The 21,231-nt window shown below is 44.5% G+C and overlaps 4 protein-coding genes across 4 annotated transcripts; 3 read left to right on the top strand and 1 right to left on the bottom strand.

Annotated features, from left to right (window-relative positions):
• Positions 1-3,431: 3,431 nt before the first annotated feature.
• Positions 3,432-5,117, top strand: ATNIH1004_008106 (flavin-containing monooxygenase; the record flags this gene model as incomplete). Its single annotated transcript, XM_033572719.1, has 3 exons — positions 3,432-3,572; positions 3,625-3,668; positions 3,731-5,117. 3 exons carry the CDS (start codon positions 3,432-3,434, stop codon positions 5,115-5,117), a joined length of 1,572 nt encoding a protein of 523 aa, XP_033423271.1.
• A 760-nt stretch (positions 5,118-5,877) lies between these two features.
• On the top strand, positions 5,878-7,439 carry ATNIH1004_008105 (uncharacterized protein; the record flags this gene model as incomplete). The annotated part of the gene is made up of 4 exons (XM_033572718.1): positions 5,878-6,033; positions 6,090-6,357; positions 6,409-6,779; positions 6,834-7,439. 4 exons carry the CDS (start codon positions 5,878-5,880, stop codon positions 7,437-7,439), a joined length of 1,401 nt encoding a protein of 466 aa, XP_033423270.1.
• A 1,477-nt stretch (positions 7,440-8,916) lies between these two features.
• Positions 8,917-16,802, top strand: ATNIH1004_008104 (Type I Polyketide synthases (Type I PKS); the record flags this gene model as incomplete). The annotated part of the gene is made up of 7 exons (XM_033572717.1): positions 8,917-10,086; positions 10,138-10,261; positions 10,330-10,442; positions 10,537-10,972; positions 11,023-14,642; positions 14,700-15,881; positions 15,942-16,802. The coding sequence occupies 7 exons, from the start codon at positions 8,917-8,919 to the stop codon at positions 16,800-16,802; spliced, it is 7,506 nt and encodes a 2,501-aa protein (XP_033423269.1).
• A 1,103-nt stretch (positions 16,803-17,905) lies between these two features.
• Positions 17,906-19,272, bottom strand: ATNIH1004_008103 (uncharacterized protein; the record flags this gene model as incomplete). The annotated part of the gene is made up of 3 exons (XM_033572716.1): positions 17,906-18,770; positions 18,827-18,963; positions 19,018-19,272. 3 exons carry the CDS (start codon positions 19,270-19,272, stop codon positions 17,906-17,908), a joined length of 1,257 nt encoding a protein of 418 aa, XP_033423268.1.
• Between the last annotated feature and the right edge of the window lie 1,959 nt (positions 19,273-21,231).

The following is a 21,231-nucleotide window of genomic DNA, read 5'->3' as shown; positions in this document are numbered from 1 at the left end:
AAAGTAGCGGCATTTCATAGAAAATAATGTAGGCACTACTGAGGAGGCGCTACCTAGTCCTAAAGCGACGGTGAGGTGGCCTTCCCCAAACTCATCTCCGTATACGTACAAAGGTTGTTAACTCGACACTTGTTAACCTACTCGCCAAGCGTATTGACAAGTATCAACTCCATGAATCTATGAAGAAGTGAATAATCTACTAGACCGGATAGACTGGCCGGTCAGCTAGGTAAGATAATAAAGTATCACTATCTCGTAGTAAGAGATATTGGAGCCTAATCCTTGGTTTCTTCTTCAAATAGATCAGGAGGATATATAGAAAGCCCACGAGTAAGACAATGATACAGTTTAGAGCTCGGCAAATATCTGCAGTTAACAGATAACCTGCAGATATCTGCGAATAAATACAGATCAGATCACTCTGAAAATTTATCTGTTATCTGCAGGTAATATCTGAACAGATAGTATTATGCAACAGATACAGATAATAATACTATCTGTTCAGATATCTACCAGATAAATCACATGACTACCTTGTAGTGCTGGAAGTGTTAAAGTATACCGGGCACTGTCTATTATTTTAAAGCTACAGTGCTAACGCTATATTAGGTGTTCTTAACCCGTTTCGTGCTTCTGCCTATGTAGGGCTTGTCCAGAATCACCACAGTAAAATAAGCCTGTTGTGGAAGTCAGGCGAAGTGATGCGCAGGGAGCTATTCTACAAGCTACAGGCCAACTAGCCTAACTATGAAGTAGATGTCATTCAGTGGAGACACCAGGAATTGCAGTATCTCAACCAACTGAGCCTACTGAGCGGTTCCCTATATTCTCATTGAGGTGTTCAACTATCTAAAGGATTCAGGGGTTGAATCGGTCGTCGGATACTCCGCACCGCCAAGTCGGGCAGATTATAGTGTTTCCGTAAAAAGCCAAAGCCAGGTACTGCGTCTGGAGGAATTTCCTGCATGGTTAGTAGAAATAGGGCCAGATGCCTTAATATAGTATTGAGAGGTTAGACCCGAAGGCTGGATATCAGTCCCTTCTTGAGAAATTAAGACGAAGAATGCAAAGCCAGAACTTTTAGAAGCTGTGACAATTAAAGTCACCAAGAAGAAAATACTAGAAGAAAGAGCTTAATCCGCAATGTAGGTATAGGATACCTAGGAATAGTCTGCTTAATAGCATGTATAAATAGAGGGAATATGTCTATGAGATGTAAAATATTCAGCTAGATCTTGGCTATCTCATGCGACTGAAAAAGTCCAGGTCAATATCGTCAGTAAATAAAGCACCCAATTTAATTATATATATTTCTAGGTCCAGTGATTACGAATCTCGTTTCGGGCTTACTATGTACAGGGATTGTCAACTATAGGCTCATGTTCTTATAAAAATAAAAGCGGCATGGTGAAATCCACTTACATCACATTACATGGCATAGTTATCTGTTTTACCTGCAGATAATCATTCCAAAAGTAAACAGATCAGGTAAATGAATTATCCAATCAGCAGATATCAGTTTCCAGCTCTAAATACAGTTATGAAGTCATATGTGATAGATCAACATGTGGGATCAAAACAAGATATTATAGTTAATCACTGTCACAGCTTATCGGTAAAGATTCTCGGCCAGAACGCACCAGTTCCTGACGTACCCTTTACAGGACTGAAGCTCTAGACTAAGCGAATATTCAAGACTAAATACATAAGAATAGGGGTCAATTTGGATCACGAAATATGGCGACATTAAGGCCAATAAGTGAATCGGGAATAGTGGTATCTAAAGGTTGACGAAAACGAATTCGATATAGAATAAATTGACTCAAAACCAGCGTGGCTTTCGTCTTGTATACTATATCGTACAAAACTATATTGAGCTAGAACATAGGTTGTTTCCCAAATCCTCCCAAAATACGTGGGTTTGCCATGCTAAAACCATCTTCCATCTAAAATAAAGGTACTAGGGAAATAATAAACAATATCTAGCAATCTAGCATCCTCAACTAACACACACACACAAAAAAAAAAAGGAAAGAAATGAAAAGAAATAGAAAAAAGAAAAGCCTCTGACAACCGTATTGTCCAGGTATCTATGTATCTATAATCCTTGTTTCGAAAAGCGTAACAGTTGCAGCATCCTTGCGCAAACGATGTTACCTTGTATAATGGACAAGAAATTCGACTTTTGCCAGCATGCTGTCAATGACTCCGCTTGAGGAGACAGGAGGATCTGACGTCAGAGCGAAGGTAGCAACAAACCCCTGGATGCATTCACTTGAGTTCACACAAGTCTCAAGGAATGCAATACGGCCTAGAGGCCAGGCGCCTAGAGGCATGATCCGCCGGAATATTGACAAATCTACGACTATTCCCTATTTCATACGAACAGTATGGAGCAAAAATAGAAAGCAGACTGACAGAGCTGCTGGGCATACGACGTGCACTTAGGAGTAGATGACGAATCACGGGGACTATGTAGGTTGCCTTGAAAAAGCAATGGTGTCAACAGTGAGCACGAGGACCAGTTCGATAGAGGTATTTGCTTTCGCCTTGCACAGTGTCCCATGAGGGATGGGGCAAGTATCTAGATAAGACAGTTGACGCCGATTCTTTTTCAAGAACCTACTCAGTGAAAATAACATTGCTCTACATAAATTCGTTCTCAAGTGATAACCCACTGACCAATGGCGTGAATAATGATGTACTTAAACAGTATTCAACGATTGAAATAGGAAAACCATTCCGGAATTTCAAGGCACGCGATGTCGGGTATTTACTTTCATCCCCTGGAAAGGGCGAAAAGTGAAATCGATCCTTACGTCTACCTGCGTTTATAGCGAACGCCACTTCCTTACGTACATGCTGAAGTAAATGACTTATGACCAATCCTTGCTGGCCCACACATATTATTACAAAGGATGTCTGCGGACCGAGGCACCAGTCAGCATAATTGGACAATAGGCTTCTTCCTACGGTCTCTCTGTCCAGTCAAGCGTAACGAGATCTCTCTTCCACCAAAAAAAAAAAAAAAAAAGTTGAATATGCAAGGACAAAAAAACCTTCCATGATCATTTACTCAGAGCACGGAAGAAATATACCCAGAATGAACATTTTACGGCTTGGTTAGCTTACCACAGTACCCCTAGAAAAAATCTGGCAAGAAGAGGTTCCTTTCCAATCAACTGCGTTGGTTTCCAGAAACCCACATTGCGCGACAACTGGAATGTTGCGTACCAAAGGCCTTAGAGAATGTAACAGTTTCCTATTGCTCGGTACGGGGGGTTGTCCTTGCCTAGTCCCCTATAGGACATGTAAATGTAAAAACTTGCCAAGATCTATGGAATCAATACCCAAACGACTGTTTACGGTTGGATAACTGTTGCAGCACCACCTTCTGCTGTCTTTCGGAAATTTAGCAGCAGCAGATAAAAATGGACGGCCTGAGAGACCACGTTTATTATCTCGTCACGATCATTGGGGCTGGCATCTCTGGGATTGCCATGTCCTGCCGTCTAAAGGAAGCACTGGGATTGAGTAATTTTGCTATTATTGAGAAGCAAAGCCAGATTGGTGTATGTCGGTAAGAAAAAATCTTGAGCTTGTTCCGTGTTAACTACAACACAGGGTACATGGTGGATTCATAAATATCCTGGAGTTGCCTGTGATGTGTTAGAATTGAGACTTTCAAAAGTATATTATCTCCAACACTTTTTAACGCTAAATATCGCAGGCCAGCAAATCTGTATTCGTTTTCGTTCGCACCGAATCCTCTCTGGACAACCATAAGGCCCTCTGGAAAAGAAATCAGGGATTATCTAGTGGCTGTATGTGAGAGATATCAGATCACAGACAACATCAGATTAAATACTCAGTTGCTAGAGGCTCGCTGGGTAGACAACGCGCAGGAATGGGAATTAGTCGTGGCCAAACTAGCAACTGACATAGCTGATCTCAAGGCAGAGAATGATCAAAAAAAGGGGTCTCTGAGAGGCCAGAGCTCAGCTATAGTGAAAACATATAAAATCAGGACAAAAGTGCTGATCAGTGCGACTGGAAATATGGCAGAACCATGCTACGCGCCATCTGACCTGCCGAGCCTAGAGGAATTCGAAGGTGATCTGATACACACTGCGCACTGGGATGACCAGGTGGATCTCAGAGACAAAAACGTCGCTGTTATTGGCACCGGATGCAGCGCGGCACAACTTATTCCTCAATTGGTCAAGCCTCCCATAAACGTGAAATACGTCACTCAAGTTATGCGATCAGCACCTTGGGTTGCTCCAGAGACCATTACAGGGAAAATGAAGTGGGCCTGGGAGAAATTCATGCCGTGGCTTATGCGGTATATTCCTGGCTTATCTTCGCTCATTCGCCTGACGGTGTTCCTAGCCGCCGAAGCTGACTACCTCACAGTATTTAGCAACTGTGGTTTGCTACGACAGAACTACGAAAGGAGTTTGTTAAAGTATATGCGCAAAACAGTTCCAGGCCAGTACCACACGTTACTTTCACCAGACTATCATGTCGGCTGCAAACGTCGTATTTTCGATGTTGAGTGGTTCAAAAGTCTGCAAGATTCTAGAGTCCAGCTGACGATGCGGCCAGTGAGGAGAGTTGAGCAGAAGTCAATCACTCTTGGGCCATCGCCGCACAACGTAGATGACCGCGAAAAAGCTAAAAGGGAGGTCAAGATTGACGTAGACGTTATTATCCTGGCTACTGGTTTTAGGAGGGCTTCCTGGCTCCAGGATGTCTCTGTCAAAGGACGAGACGGCAAATTGTTACATGAGCTGTGGGCTGAAAAGGGAGGACCGCAAGCGTATCTCGGTCTGGCGGTGAACACTTTTCCAAACCTTTTCATCCTCTTTGGTCCTAACACAAGCAATGGCCATACCAGCATCATAATGGCCATTGAGAACGCGGTCGAATATTGCCTTAAGCTCATAAAATGCATTCTGCATGGAACGGCAAGCTCGGTTGAAGTGACTGAGGAAGCAGCGAGTAGATGGACGGAAGACATACAGCGAGGGTTACAACGTACTGTTTGGCAGACAGGAGGCTGCACAAGCTGGTACACTACCAAAGACGGCTGGAATGCCTCTATGTACCCGTGAGTATCTTCTCGTCTCAGAGATAAGACGCGTCGATAAATAACAAGGACAAGTTTTTCTCAGTTTCAAGCTTTTTATGAGTTTCAATGCCTTCGATGGGATGACTGGTGGATACGTCAGGCAGAGTAGAGATCTGCAAATGGAAGATTCGCAAATGGAAGATTGCACTACGGTCAAAGGAAAATGAACATTATTGTGTTTTACACTATTTTCACTATTGGGAGAATTATTGAATACATACCGCTGCTTAAGATTTAAAAACTCATATGGCAAACAAAAAAAAAAGTAATGAAGGCGACAGTGGTTAATTTTTATCCCCCTTACTGTGACGATCAGCTATACGCCGGCGACAAATTCCATACAAAATAAACGTTCCACCCCACCTAGTTTCAACAGTAGACCTTATCTCCTTTTCTAAATTGTTTGCATTTGTACACTCTTTTGATGGCGTGATAGTTGGTTGAATAACTTCCAACTAGTTTGACGTGTTGAAATTGGGAGTGGTGGAACGTTCGTTTTGTATGGAACGCTCGCTTGTGAAATAGTTGCTATGCGAGGGGGTTCTTACGTAACTAAGGCTAATCTTCAGTGTTATCTAGGTAGGACAGAAACGACCTCGGAAGTCCCTAAAATTTTTGAATTCCTACTGTTCCTCTCCATGTTTCTTGCATCAGATGAGGCTTAATTAATTCTTCCTAGTGTGAGGGTAGCAGTGGAGTAATTGAGTATTTGCCCTCTTAACCAACATCTAACTCCTTAAAACATGGAACTACATTTCCTTGATACTGGTCCTCCACGTTTCCTTCAACTAAGTGTGCTAGTTGCGGTTCAGGGAACATTTGATCGTGCCAAGGGCCCCGTCATATTTGATCAGCTCTTGACTGCATGGCCCATCCTGAAATCCAGAATGAATCTGCTGGTAAGATGGAGCACGCTACTTTGAAGCTGGTATCGCTGCTAATCCCGAGGGTGTAGCGCACTGGTATGCTCTCGGAGACAGATACAACGTCGTTCTGGCAGGAGAGGACTGTCGATGCAGAGATGACGAGCTACATTCCTCTTCAGGTTTTAAAGAAAGGCGAACTCTCTGAGAGTCAGCACAACATGCTGCAAGAATTGATGAAATTCCCTCATTCTCTGAAGTCCTTACTCTATCCTCCCGTAATATGTGCGAGAGTTGTTTTCTTCAAGGACGGCTGGATGCTAAAATTTACCATGCAACATGCATTTGCTGATGCAACAGGTAGCCATCCTTAAAATTATACTGTAGACGTTGCTGACTTACCGGTGAAAGGAGTGTACAACATAGCCATGGGATTCTTTGCCTTACTTCGAGGGGAGACTTTATATCCCATAGAGGCCCGGCCGTTAAAGCTCCTGATTGGTGGCTCTAGACCTGATCATACTCAAATGAACAGAGCGAACAGTGCCCAGCTGACAAACCAAATACTTCACGCCACTCGCGAAGGATATGTATCGGGTTGGCCTGGAGTAGTGTGCTATGCGCTTCTGCAGTGGCTACTCCGAATCATTCGACGACGAAATCCTCGATCTAAGAAGACAATGCACATTCCTAGATCCATAATCGACGTGTTACAACACTCCGCAAAGAAGCGCCAGATAAATGTCAATCGACATGATCTACTCACAGCCATAATCTTTCAGGTAAGTCAGGTGGGTTCCAGCTAGTGATTTAATGGTGATTAAACTGATTAATAGGCTGCTATGAACACCTTCCCGGGGGGCACACGCGGCAAGGATGTACAATTTGGATTGAATGTGAACGTCAACGACTCACTCGAGAGAGGAGCTGACCTACACAATGCGTGGTACCCCGTTACCATTCCGCGGCCTAATCAACAAACTGAGGGTAGTCTTGAAGACAAACTGGTCGAGCTGGCAGCTCACATTCGCCAGGTTGCCCAAGCAGCGCAAACTGTGGTGTGCATGCAGGCCTTTCTTCAATACTATGAGGTGCTGGATCGCAGTGGTCCGATCTATCCACGTAGTCTCAATCCGCACAAGGCGAATATTATCGTCTCCTGCTGCAGCCATCTGCCGGCATATTGCACTTCCTTCCCGACTGTAAATGGCCGTAAGGCTTTTCCTTGTTTCTTCCAAGGCGGGGCGGAGTTGAGTGACCTTTTTACCTTCTTCGGCTTGAGCTATAACGACCTTGTCGCCACGTGGGCCGACAGGGATCGCGGATTCTACTTCTATGGTTCACTGCATCATGAACTGTGGACGGAGCTTGAGCAACTTAGGGCCTGCCTTTCCCCTTTCGCATACAGCTTTACCAATGGTTCAGTAGAGCTGGGTCTATAATAGTCGCGCAATGAACTGTATGCTTTAATATCGATATAGCATGCGCAGTACTTGCGCTTGCAACAATGTCTCCGAACCACGTTCAGCCCGGCCAGTCCGGAACTAGAGAAACCTTAGCCTTGTCTGGGTTACCGCCACTTCGCAAGATTCAGAATTTTGTCATCTTTTTAGTGCAGGATAAGTTTGGTTTACCTTCTGGAGTTAATATGAGCTTCTATATGAAGTACGGATTAAGTTCCCCAATCCTGATGGATTTTTGTATGCATAGGAGGGCATAAATTTACAAAGAAACAAGTATAAGTCACGAATATATTGCGGCGACTGAGGCACTTTCCTTCATGTTTAGGCATAGCGCTTCTCTCCCACAACATTGATTACTTATTAACTAGTTTCTCTAGATAGCGTACTCCACAGCTCAGTCTTCCGCTCCGTTTTGCATATAAAATAGCACTTTTAGAAACTCATTATCTCAGCGAGTTCAGGGAACATGAAAATTTAATAGAAGAATAATATGGTAAGATATAACTGTATATAATAACCATAAGCGTTTATCTAAACTGATTCTTATTATTACAAAGAATGGCTTTTTGACCGGATGGTGTGGACATATTGATGTGTTTAACGCTCAAAGTTTCTAGAAAAAATAACCAGCATTTCTTAAAACCAAAATTTACTGCGAGTAAGTGTAAATCTAATAGTATAGATATGATGTTGTTGAAATGAGGTTAGAAAAGTGCTATTTACTTGGCGATTTCTGAGCAGTTTGCTTTCAGCTCCTTTCGGGTAAGTACTTCGTTATCAAGATATCGTAATTTTATGATTTCGGGTTGTTCAACGGCATGGGAGTCGTGTTGCCCTTGTCTGTTCGATATTGCCGGCTTATTTTTCTTACTAGTACATACCAGAATAGTTTGGCGCACATCTCCATACATCAATGCTCGTTCACGTAAACTATAGAGCTTCATACACAGAATAAATTCCGTATTGAACAGATTAATTTCTGATATACAATAAATCAATCTGTTACTCATCTTGCGTATAAACCCTCAGGTTTACGATCATAATAGAATAATTAATCTTCCTCTGAATTACAGCACTTCAACATCATCAAGTGAGTTTGCCTTATCTCGGACTCCCCTTGCTAAATACGTAAGGAGGCTACGGAACAAAAGCTTTCTATAGGGTCTACTGATTCATCATATTGACCGCTTGTGGATTCATAACCGCTACACTGTCCAACTACGATGAGAAAAGGAATGATGGGAAATGCAAGGAGAAGAAAGACAGCGAAAAAGCGGTGTAGCTGGAGAAAAGAGGTTGCTTTAGTAGAAAATAGGCCTTTCACACGTCTTCTCGATCATCGCCTTTCTCAGAATACCGGAAATCTAGTTCAAGCATCCCACATCAGATAGAGTGACGGCATTTGCTATTCTCGGACACCCACACTCAAAACAAAAAAAAAAAAAAAAAGGCTAGCATGGTACAGAACCAACCGACTCGTGAAACACCTCTCCGTGATAGTTCCATGGATTCATCCCACGAAGCATCTGCGAGACACACGGGAGATCCTCCTTCCAAGCAGAAAGGAACCAATATGAGCCAGATTTTCGACGATGGGGACGAGGCGACGGTTCCTTTTCCAATTGCTATCGTAGGGGTGGCCATGAGATTGCCGGGTGGTATTACTTCTGGCACAGAATTCTGGGACTTCTTGATAAAGAAGCGCGATGGTTTATCCAAGGTACCTGATACCAGGTACAACGTTGATGCTTTCTATAGCGAGACCAGAACTGATGCTATTCGGACTCAACATGGGCATTTCCTACAACACGACATTACAAAATTTGATGCTGGTTTCTTTGGGATCAGTAAAATCGAAGCGGCAAGGCTTGACCCTCAGCAAAGGCTCCTTCTAGAGGTTGTCTGGGAGTGCATGGAGAATGGGGGTCAGGTACACTGGAGAGACGGAAACAGCAATATTGGATGCTATGTTGGTGCGTTTGGTGAAGACTGGCTGGATCTCCAGGGCAAAGACCCACAGGTCAATGACCGATACCGCGTTATTGGAGCTGAGGATTTTGCTCTTTCCAATCGTGTGTCTTATGAGTATAATCTTAAAGGTCCAAGTATCACTATCCGCACCGGATGCTCATCCTCACTAATAGCGTTACATGAAGCGTGTCAGGCACTCTACTCTAGTGAATGCTCTTCTGCTCTAGTTGCCGGAACTAATCTTATTATCACACCAACCATGACAAAATCCATGTCGAATAATATGGTTATATCAACAAGTGGTATCTGTAGGACTTTTGACGCCAAAGCAGATGGGTATGGAAGAGGTGAAGCAATCAACGCGATCTTCATTAAACCCTTACAGGATGCGTTAAGGGATGAAGATCCAATCCGTGCTGTTATCCGTTCTACTGCTGTGAATTGTGATGGAAAGACCCCTAATATTACAACACCAGGCCTGGAAGCCCAGGAACAGTTAATTCGAAGGGCATATCAGAGAGCAAAAATTAATAACGACGGTATTCTACAAACAGGCTTTTTCGAGTGCCATGGAACGGGTACCACAGTAGGAGACACCATAGAGACATCGGCCGTGGCAAATGTATTTAAGGAAAGTGGAATCTATATTGGAGCGGTATATATACCCATGTTCTATAAGGTGACGTGTTCTGCTAACATATATAAGGTTAAACCAAATGTCGGTCACTCAGAAGGTGCCTCTGGAATTACGAGCGTTATCAAGGGGGTTCTGGCGCTAGAGAACAAGGCTATTCCTCCTAATGTACACTTTAAGGATCCCAATCCAAACAGTATGTTTATCATATGGCTTCGTTGAGGTACTAAGTCGATGGGATATGAGTATTAATGTGTGAAATAGTCCCATTCAAGGAAGGAAAGCTCCAAGTTCCTATGGAGACAATCCCCTGGCCAATTGAGCGGTGTAAAAGGGTTAGCATCAATTCTTTCGGAATTGGGGGTACGAACGCGCACGTATGAAATCCTCATTTTGTCTTTTAGCCTATCCCTGGCTGTAGTATGAAACAAGCTGACATAGCGACTCGATTGTGGCGGCGGCTTTCCCTAGGTTATCCTGGATTCTCCCTATTCCCTGCTCAAGAATGAGATCTGCGAAACAAAGTTTTGCAAGGAATTCATTCAGCAACTTCTAGTGGTGTCGGCAAAGAGCAAAAAATCCTTGGATGGACAGATTGGGAGACTCAAAGGTTATCTAAAGAACACACAAAACGATCTTAAAGATGTCGCATATACGCTTGGCCTCAGACGGGAGCACATGACACATAGGGCCTTTGCACTCACACAGGAAAACGGTAGTATTTCTAACTTTCAATCGTCACAATCAACCAATCCATCAATCGTGTTCGTGTTAAATGGCCAAGGAGCACAATGGCCAGGGATGGGCAGGCAGTTGATGAAGAGATTGGAGCCTTTTCGCACGGATATTCGGATGTTAGATGGGGTATTGCAGGGACTGAGAAATGCACCAAAATGGACTCTTCAAGGTATGTGCAGATGCTCTTTCGCCGCATTATAAGCTCACTTTATATTTTAGAGGAGCTTCTGAGTTCCCAGGAGGATGGTCACATAGGAGAAGCGGAGCGCTCACAGCCTCTTTGCACGGCTATCCAGATAGCGCTTATTAACTTGCTTCGTCGCTGGGGGATCGTTCCATCTTCTGTTGTAGGACATTCGAGCGGCGAAATCGCTGCAGCGTACGCCTCCGGCGCTATTTCCGCTGCTGTTGCGATTACGATATCCTATCTTCGAGGCCAAGCAGTGCAATCCCTGTGCGCCAATCACTCCGGCGCTATGGCAGCTGTTGGACTTAGTTCTGAGGAAGTGAAGGACTATATACGACCGGGAGTTTCTCTCGCTTGTGAGAATAGCCCACGGAGCACCACAGTCTCCGGTAATAGGGAAGCACTTGTTGAAGTAATTGACAGCATCCGAGCAGATGATAAGGACGTGTTTTGTCGCTTCCTTGATGTCAATGTTGCTTATCATTCGCAACAGATGCTCGAGCCCAGTGTAGAATATGAGGGGCATATTGCCTATCATATGTCTTATAATCCAAGTATGGTGCCTTTCTATTCTACTGTCATTGAAAGTGTCATTACAGAACCTTCTCAATTGGATTCCTCTTACTGGGGTAGGAACATGCGGTGCCCTGTTTTATTCAACTCTGCCATGCAAAGTATCCTTGATGACGGGGACGAATCAAAGTTGTTCCTAGAGATAGGTCCACACTGCGCACTTTCCGGGCCCATTCGCCAATCTGTCGAAGAACACAAGGGTGTGGACCAGAATAAAATCAAACGAAATCTCTATGTGCCTACCCTGATCAGAGGTAAAGACCAATGGACTAGTCTATTGACAATGCTTGGCCAATTATACAGTCACGGTGTGCCTGTATACCTACGAGGTGTGTTACCATGCGGAAAGGTAGTTACAGATCTCCCTCAGTATTGTTGGCAACATGAGGAGAGATTATGGTATGAGAGCCGTCTGGCGCGCACTTGGAGACTTAAGAAGCAACCCCACCATGAGCTGTTAGGCAGTCAATCGCTAGATTCAAGCGATCTAGAACCGTCCTGGAGAGCTTTACTTAGCCTTGACAATGCTAAATGGCTTATGGACCATAAGCTTGATGATGAAATTGTCTTTCCATGTGCAGCATATATCGCCATGGCGGGTGAAGCGATTCGACAAGTTACTAGGTCAATGGACTATTCTATTCGACACTTACTTATCAAAACAGCCTTAGTTCTTAAAGGGTCTGACCCAGTCGAGCTTGTTACTGCTCTTAAACCTGCTAAGTTGGCCGACGACGTTGACTCTCTATGGTATGACTTTACTATTGTTGCCTACCAAAACGACCGTTGGAGAAAGCACTGTGTTGGGCAAGTGAGATCCGGACCAGATAAAGATCACAAACCGGAGCAGGCTCAGGCCTACCAAAGACGAGTACACTTTGATTCATGGTATAATGCGCTCAGGAAGCGCGGACTAAATTATGGAAAGCAGTTTCGGAGGCTCCGAGATATCACAGCGAGTACGTTACAACATGAAGCCGCCGCACTTATTCAGGACGATCTGAGCTTTCATGCCGACTACTATGCCCTCCACCCAATCCTGATTGATAACGGCCTACAACTGTTCAGTGTAGCGGCGACTCAAGGTATTATATATCAGATGACACGACTATGCGTACCAACTGCTATCGAAGCCCTCTATGTTAATGTCAATCGTGATTTGACGACACTGAACGCTTTAAGCAGGACTACCGGAGGTACTATGACCGGTAATTCAATTCTTTCGTCGGGTAGCAATGTCATCCTCTCAATGCAGGGCGTCCAGTTTACAAGTTTCCAAAGCACAGAATTAGCCAATTCGGATGCTTTGTTGGCGTCACAGTTGCAGTGGAAACCTGATATTGATCTCCTTCCCGTCGAAGTACAGCTTCCCAAAGGGGAGAAGAACGTAACGTTTGGGCAGCTGGTTGCGAAGTTATTTTGTGGGCACATCGCTGAAGCATATTGGAAGACAAGGTCCTCAGTTCCTGCCTCAGAGCACCTTCAAAGGTACCTTGCATGGATAGAGAGACAATACAGGAGAATACAGGACAAAGATCCAGATCTGCTACCGGAAATGAAAGAGCCTATCGTGCATAAGCTTGTCATGTTGGAACGGTATCAAGATCAGCTACTGGAGGACGCACAGCAAGGAGAACAGTATACGAAGAGCTTGCTGGTAGTGCACGGTATCGCTGATAGAATTCTATCTTCCATCCACAACATCCTTGAAGGCAGAATCAATCCACTTGAGCTTCTTTTAAGGGATGATGGATTGAAGAGACTATATGAAGATGTCACGATTTTCCCAGGATGGAATACCTTTTTTACATTGCTTGGACACTCCAATCCAACGCTTAGAGTGTTAGAAATCGGGGCTGGAACTGGTGGCTCAACATCCATCGCTCTGAAAGCTCTTACCACACCGAACGGATGCCGATTGTACTCGACATACACATTCACGGACATATCACCAGGTTTCCTACCTAAAGCAAAAGCAAGGTTTCAGAGCTACAGTGGTATCGATTATAAAGTCCTCGATATCAGCCGAGATCCTGAAGCGCAAGGATTTGAGTTAGGCTGCTACGATTTAATAATAGCGTCAAACGTCCTTCATGCAACACCTAGAATCTCTCAAGCGTTACGCAATGTCCGTCGTCTTATCGCACCTGGTGGTCGATTGCTAATCATGGAATTATGCAACGTAGTCCCGGTATTTGAATTCATCATGGGCGTGCTGCCTGGATGGTGGATTGGAGAAGAAGAGGCGCGGAAAGAGAAGCCAACTATGCCTCCCCAGGAGTGGCACAATGCGCTATTGAATGCTGGTTTTACGGGTGCTGAGCTCGTGCGGTACGACAATGAAGTTCCGTACCAAATGACTGCCACCATGTTGTCAAGGCCTCAAACAGTTCATAGCAGTTCTCATAGAACAAAAATAGGGTTATTATACCGATCGTCTGTCACCCAGTGGGGTCGTATTCTGGAAAGGGAGCTATCCATTAGAGGATATGAGGTCTATTGGCATACACTGCATCAGACACCTTATCGGGAATCACAAGTCATATCATTGCTTGATTTGGAAGGCCCATTTTTCGAAGACCTATCCTCCGATGAATTCAGCCTGTTCCAAACCTACTTGTCGAAGTTGACCGGGGGGCATATTTTGTGGGTTACGAAATCACTTCAGATGGCATGTGAAGACCCCAGATTTGCCTTGGTATTGGGGACAGCTCGCACGATCAGACAGGAGATGGGACATGATATGTCAACCTTGGAAATTGACAATCTGAACTCTGGTGCCGAGAAATTTGTGATTGAGATCTTGGAGAAGTTGAGAACACAAAAAGAGAACCGTTCAAAGAAACCAGATTACGAGTTTGCTCTTCAAGATGGAACGGTCCACGTGGGTCGATATGCATGGTCATTTCTCAAACAACACGCTGCGGCTGCCACTAAAACTCTAGGACCACGAGTAGTAGACATTGATACCCATGGGGTTCTCGAAACTTTAACATGGGCCTTGGGAGACACAGTACCTCAGCAGATGGGAGAAGAGGATGTTGAAGTGGACATTAAATATGTCGGTCTAAATTTCAGAGTGAGAGTCCTACCTTCAATGCCCCATTTGTATGACTGCCAGGTTCTGACCAAATAGGATATGATGATTGCTATGGGGTTTCTTGGCTCTACAAAAGACATAGGCTCTGAGGCAAGTGCTATCGTTCGCAGAGTTGGATCAGCTGTCAAGGGGATCCAAGTGGGACAAAGCATTGCAATCTTTATGACAGGCTTAATGAGCACACACAAGGTAGTACCAGCAAAGTACTGCAGCCCAATTCCACCGGGCATCTCGCTTGAGGACGCAGCAGCAAACGCCTGCGTCTATAGTACCGCAATTTACTCCCTGGTATTTATCGGGAATATGCGGGAGGGGCAAACTGCTCTAATACATTCTGCGTGTGGTGGGGTTGGCTTAGCAGCAATTCAGGTATGCCGAATGATAGGGGTGGAAATATTTGCAACAGTCGGAAACAAGCAGAAAGCTCAGTATCTGCAGAGTACATTCAACATCTCTGAAGATCATATATTTGATTCAAGAAGCCCATCGTTCTTGCCAGAATTAATGAAAATGACGAACAACCGAGGTGTTGATGTGGTGCTTAATTCTCTTGCGGGTGAACTGCTCCATACTTCCTGGAAATGCGTCGCGCCATCTGGGAAGATGATTGAGCTTGGAAAACGAGATTTCTTGACACATGGAAAGTTGGACATGGACCGCTTCGGCTTAAACCGTTCTTTTATTGGGGTCGACCTCTTCGTACTAGGTGAAGAGGACCCAGGGGCTCTGCAAATGCTAGGTCAACAATTTGCGATATATTACCAACAGGGAAAGCTGCAGCCAATCCGACCCACCACAGTGTACGATGCGATGGAGATTGGCAAGGCGTTTCGCCATATACAAGGTGGGAAACATATGGGAAAGCTCATCATTCGGATGCCCGACAACCCGTCAGAGTTGGGTATACCGAAGATACAGAATGAGTCCAAGATCCTTAGACCAGATGCTTCCTATCTTCTTGTTGGTGGTTTAGGAGGCATTGGCCGGGTTGTCGCCACGTGGATGATTCAAAAAGGCGCCCGTCATCTAATTTTCCTGACTAGAACAGGCAGGAATTCACCGGAGAATGAAGCATTCATTCAAGAACTTGAAAGCTATGAGGGCTGTAGGGTCATCACCGTCACCGGAGATGTGGCAAATATTGATGATGTACGAAAAGCTGTCTCTGCATCCTCGATACCAATTGCTGGAGTGATTCAAATGGCTATGGTTTTGAGGGTTAGTCATCGGAAAAGCCTATTAGGATGTCTGGTATTCACTTCTGACACAAATAAACAGGACCAAATGCTATCCAAGATGACCCATGTGGAGTGGATAGAGGCTCTTACTCCTAAAGTGCACGGAACGTGGAATCTGCATATCGTATTCGAAACAGTGCCGGTGGATTTCTTCATTCTGTTCAGCTCGCTCAGTGGCCATGTCGGCATTAAGGGGCAAGCTAATTATGCGGCAGCCAATACGTTTTTGGATTCATTTGCCAAGTATCGCAAATCACGGGGCCTACCAGCGAGCGTGATAGATCTTGGATTTATGGGGGATATTGGCTATCTTGCAGAACGTGGCTCACCAGTGCTGAGGCTGGTTAGTAATGCGGGGTTCCAGAAATTGGATGCAAGTACACTACTGCAGGCGTTGGAAATTACCATTGTCGCAGGATCTCTCAATACACCATCCCAGCTTGTACTGGGACTGGGGACAACACAACGCATTCAGGAAAATGCTGTTCAAGCATTCTGGCCACGCGACGCGCGCATTGCTGCCTGGTCCAATGTTTCCTTCGACATCGTGAGAAGTGGAAATACTCAGTCTGAGGAGCTCAGGAAGCATATCTCATCACTGGAGAGCAATCCTCATCTTCTAAACGACCCTACAACACAGAATAGGATCATGGTGGAGCTCGGCAGAATGATCGCTGCTTACATGTCGTTCCCGGAAGATCTGAGAGAAGAGGAGTTAGGCGAGATCCCTGTCGACTCGTTAATGACGATTGAGATTGGTAGCTGGTTCCGGCACAACCTAGGCATCAATGTCCCACTTGTGGAGATAGCGAACGCGGAGACGGTTTGGCAACTGAGTAATATCACCATCCAGGCTCTGCGCAGCAAGTACGGCGGAGAGAACGGAGAGTCTGACCCATGAGAATTCCTAATTCACGACTTATTTCACAGGTTCCTCAAGCCTGCTGTAGGTCTGGCTTTTGAACTCTTTAGCGGAAGTAACCATGCATCCATATGATCCCAGTTAAATGGTTGGTAGGCTGAGAAGACATCTTGAGGTTGGCTTCGTTATACGAACTAAGGAGGATTAGTGTATGGAAATAATTTGTCTTTATAATTAACAGATTGTTTCCAGCCATGCAGTGATCAAGATCAGCTGCCTTAAGATTGATTCATGTCATCTGCTATCCCACTCCGAAGGCAAAAACTGTTCTTTCAATTTCGGCCCTTGTTTGTTTCTGGTTCTAGAATCAACTCGGATCGATAATAGAGTCACTCTAGTGGTCACCAGCTCTAGACATGCTAATAGCCACTGTTTGCCTTTGGCATATAAATACGAACTGCTTCTATTGTCTCATCAATACTTGATTTATAATGATGCTTGCCAGAAACTTCGATTACAAGAGATACACATGAATCTGTACATGTAGTAATTGACTGTACATAATTTCTTAATCTCATGCTGAATCATTCCCCTTCCCATCCCTAGAATCAGAATTAGCACATTTGTTTGAAATTTACAGGGCCAACAGGTCCATGCCTTCTTGCCAATAACAGCATCTCTGTAGCGCGTTATTTAATCAGGGAATTCCTTCCTTTGCTCTTACTTGGTGTGGTCTGACCTTTCCAGTCTGTCCAAACAGGCCTTAGCTAGCCTCATCCCTTAACCGGGAGGGCTCTTTAACATTCAGAACTTCAACGGCTGATCCAACTTTGCCCTACGTTAGTGCTTCTACCACAAGATATGGTATCTAGATAAACAAGTATTCAAGGGTCAATAACCTTATATTCAATGTGCGAATACTAGCCCATGAAACACAACTCCGCTGATTATTTACTTTACACAGCTATAACCAATTCTAAATGCAGTGCATGGAGATAGTGTGCTACGCTTCGAGCAATTGCAGCAAGGTACATGCTACCAACACTCTTAGCTGTAGCCTGACCAGATTCCACATAGTTAGGTCTATGCCGACAAAGCCTCTCGATTTCCAATCTATTACATGCTTTTAACAGTGGCATAGCTTATAAAAAGGCGCAGTTGCCATGGGTGCCGTAAAATAGATCATCCCAAGTTTGCCAGGGTTTTTCCCACGCCGACTTTAAGAAGAGTTCAGCGTCCAACCAACTCAATTTTCCCACGCACAGAGAGAGTTGCTTCAGCGCATTAATAACAAACTCCCTATGTCCCACCCTGTCATCGCCCCCGCAATCTTCAAGACCAACGATCAAAAGGGGCCATATCAGATATTCCGTAAACAAGGCACCTGCCCGCCAGTACTTCTCTCTGTGAAGACTTAAGCGAAGATGCTCCCACAGAGCATTTATTGTCTTCTGGCGAAGCGACAAGAGGTCAATTCCTACTGCTGCCAAGAACCGATTTGTTTGTTTGGACCTGTGGCGATCAAGAAATAGCGTCCGTATACAGTAAAGTAATGATGCGCACTGGTAAAGGGTCGCTACACTCACCCAGTGGCCTTCGATATTGTCTACAGCCTGAGGATAGGTTATGCAAATGACAGTAGACGAGCTGTTTGGGGATACATCCCTTTTGGGGTGTTCTTTTGTGAAGGCACCCATTCCCATTGAGATTCTGTGACAAATACTCGCTGCCCAGAGCCGCGGGGAAATACTCATAATTACTTGCAGAGCAGTAAATGCGCGATAGTCAAGCTCGCTGTCTTCCTTATTTTGCTGGATGGATGATACTGCGCGTAGGTGGTTGACAAGTGCAAGCCCTTCAAGGATTTTAAGAGGACCTGGAAATCCGGTGTGAAGGTAGCTGCCGTCATTAAGCAATTGCCGAATGTATTCCTGGTGCTGGGTTTGCTCTTCACTTCTTGGTACCAAGTGGGCCGATGCAGCGGTGATGCAGCTTACAATGTCAACTCTAATAAACGTTAGCAGGCGCGTATATGCACTAGTATGGCCGAGGAAAAGCCAGACCCTATGAAGTTCAACACTACCGAGAGAGTCTGGGGATGGGAAGGCTGTGCTACAGCATGCAACCCCCCGCGTAGTTTGATGATTCTTCTCACACCTTCTAAATGAGAACGCCAGCGGCCATATGCGGAATGTTGGATCTAAACAACTTAGCTTTCGAAGACCAACTAGGCTTTATCGATAATGATGCATACCTCTGCCATCATTAGTAAGAACGCAATACTAAGTGTGATGTCCGTAAGATGGTGTTCTGGACGTTCTATATAGGCCCTTAGGTCTTGAAGTGCTAAGTAACGGGACTCGTATATTTTCTTAACCAATGGTTGATAGGCGGAGTCAAGAGGGTAGCCAGTATTCCGCTTTTCGGGTTGATCAAGAACATCAAATGTCCGACGAACAATAGAAGCGTTGGATGGCTGACATCGGATAAGCTGATGAGTTGCGGCCATGGATATAAAAGTGTAGAACAAAGACTTTGGGATACTGAGCCAGGTAGTCAGAGAGAAGCGATGGGGGTTCTCTTTGGTGTCCAATACCACAAGCCCGGGACAGTAATATGTATTGTCTACAAATGCCATGCTTAAGTACACAAATAGCTTCGTATTGCACACCTGTTCACAGAAGACACTCACAGTACCATAGCGAGTCAAGAAAGAATCTGTCGTCCGCACAAATGGACGAAGCAAGTGCGCGTGGAATAAAGGGATTTTTGGTACAGTGGTCTTCAGTTCTCGAAAGTAGAGTAGACCCTGCAGATTGATCGGCTGCCATTGTTCGATCATCTTTTGGCGGCCGCTTACCATTCGCATTAACCCAAACTAGGGGCTTTTCTCCATAGCCCCAGCAATCAACTCCTCTAAAAATACATTTGCCACATTTAGGAGTTACATAATCGCAGCGCAGTCGACGTCGGCGACAGTTGTGACAGGGCTTTCTCATCGCAGTGGTCGGCATATAGAATTCCAAGAGGGGTTGGACATGAAACGACGTTTTCAGCGTTTTGTTAGTCCCTTGGGCTAAGTTGGCTGCTTTAACAATTTCTAGAATGGGGGCCGAAATCTTATGGAGCCACTTAACAGACACCGATCGTCTCAACCATGACTATGAAGTGTGATGGCCTGCCATATTTGCAGTGATTGATGATTGGTGGAGAGAGAATAAGCTGTACCAGGACTTCCCAGGATACCTTAGTGACTACCTTTAGGGTTCGGTAGTCTTCCTTTTCGGAGTTCATTCTGGGTCCGAGCTCCGAGAGCTAAGTAATCGCTATATTAGCGGTATTGGGGGCTCCCCTGAGCGGCCACCTCAATGAGAATATAGGGAACCGCTTAGTAGGCTCAGTTGGTTGAGATACTGCGATTCCTGGTGTTTCCACTGAATGACATCTACTTCCTAATTAGGCTAGTTGGCCTGTAGCTGATAGAATAGCTCCTTGCGCACCACTTCCCCTGAATTTCACAACAGTATTATCTATATATATATGAGTAACTTCGTAGTAGCTGCAGCCAGTGGTCAGGAAGTGGACCATGTTAAGAAAGCTCTTAAGCCTGAATTTAAGTTGAACAATCTAGGAACCCTGCGTTCTTTTCTTTGGATCTAATTTAATTTTCATAGCAAGAAATCGGTCTGGTCTCGATCTATTAATAACTGTCGACCAAAGTGGGCCAATATTACCCATTATTCAGCATCCGCTCGGTCCGACTTTATTCCTTTGTTTTTTTTCACCTTTTTTATCCAGCTCTCCCAGATAGATTCAGATAGTTAGAGACCTTAGAGACCTCATTCTTCAATGCAGATCCATATTATGATTATATGATCGGTGATACTAGCTCATACGCGTATTTAGTTGACCGACAATAACAGTAGATATGTACAATAATATTACAATGAGTTACAGCTATTTATATATCCCGCTCTCATATTAACTTTCAGTACTTTAGCACACACGATTTAACCCGTAGAATTTAATATGAGCTGCAACATACCTCTAGTAGAGAATATATTCAGGTACTACTAAGGTGGTAATTTTTTTTAAAAAAAAAGAAAAAAGGGGGGCAGAAGAAGTTCAACAAAGTACGAGAATAAGCGGGAATCGGATAAAAATATATCCGCTTTGATACGAGAATTGTGTGAAGAGTAGTAGAAATGCAAGAGGAAATATTCCCCAAGAAGAGTTATAGTTTATCTTCGGACATGGCCATGACCACGCTCTCTGTGCTGATGGTTGTTCTACATCTATTGCCAGGTACTTAGGCAGGCTCAGCAGAAAATGGTTGTATCGATCGGTTGAGATTAGACTCTGGGCGTGACTCAGATATATGACTCAAGTCTCGTTTTGTATTCGGGCTGACTCCTATCATACGTTTTGTTTTTCCTTTAATGACGACATGCGCTTTTTTAGACGGCCA

This window comes from Aspergillus tanneri (assembly GCF_003426965.1).
Source record: "Aspergillus tanneri strain NIH1004 chromosome Unknown AapTan_6_pilon_pilon_pilon, whole genome shotgun sequence".
NCBI lineage: Eukaryota > Fungi > Ascomycota > Eurotiomycetes > Eurotiales > Aspergillaceae > Aspergillus > Aspergillus tanneri.
Note: the sequence above shows the minus strand (reverse complement) of the source record. Positions and strands in the feature narration are given on the sequence as shown.